Source organism: Chelon labrosus, assembly GCF_963514085.1.
Source record: "Chelon labrosus genome assembly, chromosome: 11".
Classification (NCBI taxonomy): Eukaryota; Metazoa; Chordata; class Actinopteri; order Mugiliformes; family Mugilidae; genus Chelon; species Chelon labrosus.
The window spans coordinates 30,175,757-30,182,104 of NC_140344.1; the positions used below are offsets into that span (position 1 = coordinate 30,175,757).

The following is a 6,348-nucleotide window of genomic DNA, read 5'->3' on the forward strand; positions in this document are numbered from 1 at the left end:
TCAGTACCTGAACGCCTCAACTGAAGACACAACTCAGTACCTGCACGCCTCACCTGAAGACACACCTCAGTACTTGCACGCCTCAACTGAAGACACAACTCAGTACCTGGACGCCTCACCTGAAGACACATCTCAGTACCTGAACGCCTCACCTGAAGACACATCTCAGTACCTGAACGCCTCAACTGAAGACACAACTCAGTACCTGCACGCCTCACCTGAAGACACACCTCAGTACTTGCACGCCTCAACTGAAGACACAACTCAGTACCTGGACGCCTCACCTGAAGACACATCTCAGTACCTGAACGCCTCACCTGAAGACACACCTCAGTACCTGGACGCCTCACCTGAAGACACAACTCAGTACCTGGACGCCTCACCTGAAGACACACCTCAGTACCTGGACGCCTCACCTGAAGACACACCTCAGTACCTGAAGGCATCACCTGAAGACACACCTCAGTACCTGCATGCCTCACCTGAAGACACACCTCAGTACCTGAACGCCTCACCTGAAGACACAACTCAGTACCTGGACGCCTCACCTGAAGACACACCTCAGTACCTGAACGCCTCAACTGAAGACACAACTCAGTACCTGCACGCCTCACCTGAAGACACACCTCAGTACTTGCACGCCTCAACTGAAGACACAACTCAGTACCTGGACGCCTCACCTGAAGACACATCTCAGTACCTGAACGCCTCACCTGAAGACACATCTCAGTACCTGAACGCCTCAACTGAAGACACAACTCAGTACCTGCACGCCTCACCTGAAGACACACCTCAGTACTTGCACGCCTCAACTGAAGACACAACTCAGTACCTGGACGCCTCACCTGAAGACACATCTCAGTACCTGAACGCCTCACCTGAAGACACACCTCAGTACCTGGACGCCTCACCTGAAGACACAACTCAGTACCTGGACGCCTCACCTGAAGACACACCTCAGTACCTGAACGCCTCACCTGAAGACACACCTCAGTACCTGAACGCCTCACCTGAAGACACACCTCAGTACCTGAACGCCTCACCTGAAGACACACCTCAGTACCAGCACCTGAATGTCTCAGTACCTGAACGCCTCACCTAAATAAACACCTGTGTGACCTCTTACCTTGCTGCGTGTCCTCTTCTTCCCTCCCACCAGCTTCATGAAGCGGTTGTACTGCTCGTCCTGGTTGGACAGGTCTCTGATTCGTCGGATTTCTTCCTCCCGCTTGCGTCGCTCCTCCTCCTCCTGCCGGCGGTTCTCCTCCTGCTCCCTCTGCTGCTGCAGCTTCCAGGTCCTGAGCTGCTGCTTCCTGAACGCCTGCTTTGCTGCCGAACCTAAGACGAGACGCTTCATTTACTCACCAGAGTATACGGCAAGCAGACTCTGGTGAGTAGGGATGCACCGAAATGAAAATTCTTGGCCGAAACCGAAAACCGCAAATGGGGGGGCGAAAACCGAAACACCGAAAGAAATTATTATGCCAACGAAATCCCACATCTTCTACGACAGAGAACGGCTGATCATCTAAGGCAGGGATTCCCAAAGTGTGGTGGGGGGGCACGCCAGATGAAAAATGTAATTAATGGCGGAGAAGAAGTTATCTTCTTCTACGTATTTATATGCGCACCTAGCTGAGCCACCTGCACTGCTCTTGAAAATCCTCAGATGGGTGCGCAGATTTCAAGTGATAAATTAAACCTGGCGTGGAGAAAGTCTTTGCAGATGCACCGCCCTATATCCCTATATGTCAGACATATTGAAATACGTCCACACTGCAGACATGTTGGCCCTTCCAGGCAAGCCCGTGCTGGCTGCGGTTTTTATTTGCGCCATCACAACATCCTGTTTCGGCCGTGTTGTTGCGGTGATAAAAGTCTTTTGGCCCTTTTCGGCCGAAATATTTTTTGGTGGCCGAAAATTCAGTGCACCCCTACTGGTGAGCATACTCGTAATACTCAAGTATTTTTAAACGTAAAAGGATGTAAATCCTGTCAGTCTGCAGAAACAGGAAGTTTACTCTAAATGTGAGGCTCAATGATCAGAAGCTAAAACCATTGTGAAGCCTCAGACTCCATCAGCATCAAATACATTTTTTATCAGTGATTCACGTTTGTGTTTGCAGGTAAATGATGCTGAGCTAGATTTGGTATTTCTTAATCTTCCTCTCCTGTAACTAGAGTTGAACTTCCTCCCTGATACCTGCAGGACCTGTCTCACCTGGACTGATCATCTTCTTGGTCGCATGGAGTTTCCCTGGAGTCCGTCCCCTCTCCAGTTGTTTGGGTCCAGGTTTGAGTACAGGTTTGGATCCAGGTTTGAGTCCAGGTTTGGGAGTCTGTTTGGGTCTGTCTCTCTCCAGAAGTCTCTCCCGGTCTCGGTCAGGTGGTCTGGGCCCAGTGTTGGTCCTCTCTCTGTCCCGGTCTAGAGGTTTGGCCTTGGTTCTGGTCCTCTCAGCAGCAGCAGCAGCAGCAGCAGCAGCAGCAGAGGTGGTGGACCTGGTGGTGACTCTGGGTCTGGTTGGAGCAGCTCCAGGACCGGGGCCCAGATTCTTGTCCTGAGTAGCTTTAGTGATCCGGTCTTTGCTCCTCTTCATCACTTGCTGCTCCTTCTGCTGCCACTTCTTACTGGCTGACTGGAGAGCAAGGAGGCGCAGCTGCAGCTCCGACAGCTCCTCTTCCTCCACTTTCTGGACCGGCTGAGGAGACACAGAAAGACTCAGACTGGTTCTGGTTCTGACCTGGTTCAGGTCTGGACAGAAAGACAGGGACTCACCTTGTCAGGAGACGTGGTAGAGTCCTCGCTGGACGCTGATGACTCCGATCTCTGAGGAGGTTTCTCTGTGGAGCACAAACATGTCTTCTCCTCAGCACCTCCTCCTGGTTCTCCTCTTCCTGCTCCTCCTGGACACAACAGGACGTCACTGAGTTCTACTCTGATCCAGATCAATAACTCATCAATAACTCATCAGTTTTCTCACCGCAGCACAAACACGTTCTCTCCTCGGCATCTCCTCCTCCAGCTTCTTCTTCTGCAGCAACACAGACAGGAAGTGACACATCACAGACAGGAAGTGACACATCTCAGACACAGATACCTCCAGACTCTCCTTCCAGACTCCCCTGTCCCCCTCTGTCTAGACTCACCCTCCCTGTCGGCTCCTCCCTCCCTGTCCTCCTCCGTCCTCTTCCTCTGCAGCTTGTCCAGATCGGCCGGGGTGGGAAGTTTCTGACGAAGCGGTTTGATGTTGAACGCCTGGAATACTTTTCTCTCGGCCTTCTCCATCTCTGACGTCTCCTCCGGTCCCGTTTGACTCGGATCGGCCGACGGTCTGCCTTCTGAACCAGTGCCGCCCACCGCCTCCTCCTGGGCAGGAGACGCCATGGGTTCCAGAGCCATGGTCTCCTCCTTCCTGATGCACTCCAGCTCCTGCTGGATCAGCTTGTACTTTGACAGCAGGTCCTCAAAGGACTCGTCCACGCTGGAGTCTGGTTTGGAGACGCTGTGAGACACTTTCCTGAGCCGAGGCCTCCCCAGAGGCTTCTCTGAGGGCTGGAGTTAGGGATTAACAATCAATACGCTCATCAGTAACAGATTAATAAAACCAACAACAGATCAATAACTATGTCTGTGAAGGTTCTCAGTCATCCAGGTCATGGTGCATCCAACAAAGGTTCAAATAAGGGTTAAGATAGGGTTCTGAACAGAACAGAAGCTACTCGGAGGAGTGGTGAACCAATAACTGATGAATAAAACCAATAACTGATGAATAAAACGAATAACTGATGAATAAAACTAATAACTGATGAATAAAACCAATAACTGATGAATAAAACTAATAACTGATGAATAAAACCAATAACTGATGAATAAAACTAATAACTGATGAATAAAACCAATAACTGATGAATAAAACTAATAACTGATGAATAAAACCAATAACTGATGAATAAAACTAATAACTGATCAACTCTGATTAATAACTGATCAATTCTGATTAATAACTGATGAATAAAACCAATAACTGATGAATAAAACTAATAACTGATGAATAAAACCAATAACTGATGAATAAAACTAATAACTGATGAATAAAACCAATAACTGATGAATAAAACTAATAACTGATGAATAAAACTAATAACTGATGAATAAAACCAATAACTGATGAATAAAACTAATAACTGATGAATAAAACCAATAACCGATGATTAAAACTAATAACTGATGAATAAAACTAATAACTGATGAATAAAACCAATAACCGATGATTAAAACCAATAACTGATGAATAAAACTAATAACTGATGAATAAAACCAATAACTGATGAATAAAACTAATAACTGATGAATAAAACCAATAACTGATGAATAAAACTAATAACTGATCAACTCTTATTAATAACTGATCCATCTTCTCTAATAATTAACTGTTCGTGTATAAATTATTCTTATACACGAACCATCTGATCACATTGATTCATCATCAGGATGTTCGGACCCGGTTCTAGGGACTTAAACCGGGTCACCGGTTCCAGGTGCAGGTAAGGATACGTTTTCTCAGCGGAGATCCGTGACTCTCTCCGGGACCGTACCGACCAGGGGGACCTCTGCTGTTTCCTCCCCGGCCTCCTCGGCTCCAGGCCCCGCGTCCGCCGTTCGGCATGACCCGATGCCTGAACCGGCCCAGGGCGCCGTGGCTCCGCTCCCAGAAGCTGGACCGAGGGTTCGGTTCTCCGTGGGGTCCGAGTCCCGGCGGCGGAGGCAGAGGCGGAGGGGAGGGAGGCCGGTCCGGCCCGCTGGGCCCGCACTGCTGCCGGTGGCTCGGGGGGAACGGGCTGTGACCGTAGGGCATCAGGAGGCGGAAGTCTGGCGGCTGGCTGCCCGGGTGTGGCGGCATGCTGTGCGGTTGTTGGTGCGGTTTTCGTGTCCGGGGAGGAACGCCGCCACCGGGCCTGCTACCATCCCCCCGCCGCATCGGAACACTCTCCTCGGTCTCATCGTCGCAGATCTCTCCGTCTTCGAGCTCCCCGTCCTCCGCGGGAGATCGGTTAAATGTGTTCAGCTCCATTTTGGGATGACCGCCGTAACCGTCGCCCGGTGCCGGTGAACTCAGCGGACGGTCCCGGTGGAGCCCTGACCGTTAATTTTAGCTTCCTGCTATCTGCTGCTGCTAACAGCCAACTACCGCGAGACAACGAGACTTCGCGAGACGTCACAAGACCGGAAGCAGGAAGTGACCCGAGTTGATATCAGTCTGTGGAGCAGAAACATGAGGCTGGGATTATTGATCATTATAGATGATCTTTAGGGGAGAGCGAGAGTTTAACCACACTTTCTCACTTGAAGACAAGATGCTCCTTACCCCCTCACCCCCATGAACACCCCCCAGGTAGGAGGAGGAGGAGGAGGAGGAGGAGGAGGAGGAGGAGCAGGAGCAGATCTGCTGCAGACTCAGCTCATTGAGATGTGCTGCCACCTGCTGGTTGCCTTGGATTGGTTCAGATCAGTTCAGATCAGTTCAGATTAGAATGAAGGTCCTGGAGAGACTCGTCCTGGCTCAGCTCAGACCCCTGGTGACCCCTGGTGACCCCTGGTGACCCCTGTCTTGGACCCTCTTCAGTTTGCGTCTCAGCCTCATGTTGGTGTGCATGATGCTGTCATCTACCTGCTGCACCGTGCTCACTCCCACCTGGATGGTGGGAAGGGCTCTGTGAGGATCATGTTCTTTGATTCCTCCAGTGCTTTTAACACCATTCAGTCCTTTCTGATGAGTGACAAGCTGCTCAGGTGGGTGTCAGCTCCTCCACTGTCTCCTGGATTACTGATTACTTGTCTTTGTGCGGCTGGGGGGCGCCCTGTCTGATACTGTTGTCAGTAATGTGGGGGCACCACAGGGCACTGTCCTGTCTCCATTCATCACCTCTGATCTCCAGTCCAGCTCTGGGTCCTGCCACCTGCAGAAGTTCTCTGATGACTCTGCAGTGGTTGGGTGTATTAGAGATGGACAGGAGGTGGAGGACAGGACACTGATCTGATCAGAGACTTTGTGGAGTGGTCCCAGGCAAACCACCTACTCCTGAATGTGGACAAGACCAAGGAGCTGGTCATTGACTTCAGGAGGAAGAGGACACCAGCAGAGCCTATCACCATCCAGGACCTGGAGGTGGAAGTAGTGGACCACTATAAGAACCTGGACAAACGTCTCTCCATCGTGGACAATCCACCTCATCCACTACACCAGACTATAGAGGGACAGTGGAGCTCATTCTCCAACAGACCTCCGTGTTATTAATCCTCCCTATGGATAGAATATACATTTACTTCTGTCTCTGTTTCATGTGCAT

General features: G+C 50.4%; 1 protein-coding gene across 1 annotated transcript in view; it reads right to left on the reverse strand.

The window, feature by feature from the left end:
* The window catches only part of zfc3h1 (zinc finger C3H1-type containing), a 22,377-nt gene extending 17,188 nt beyond the window's left edge, over nt 1-5,189 (reverse strand). The window contains 6 exon segments of the mRNA XM_084555215.1: nt 1,127-1,338; nt 2,222-2,699; nt 2,777-2,904; nt 2,982-3,032; nt 3,148-3,546; nt 4,556-5,189. Coding sequence (XP_084411341.1) covers nt 1,127-1,338; nt 2,222-2,699; nt 2,777-2,904; nt 2,982-3,032; nt 3,148-3,546; nt 4,556-5,072 — 1,785 coding nt within the window. The 5' untranslated portion in view covers nt 5,073-5,189.
* Between the last annotated feature and the right edge of the window lie 1,159 nt (nt 5,190-6,348).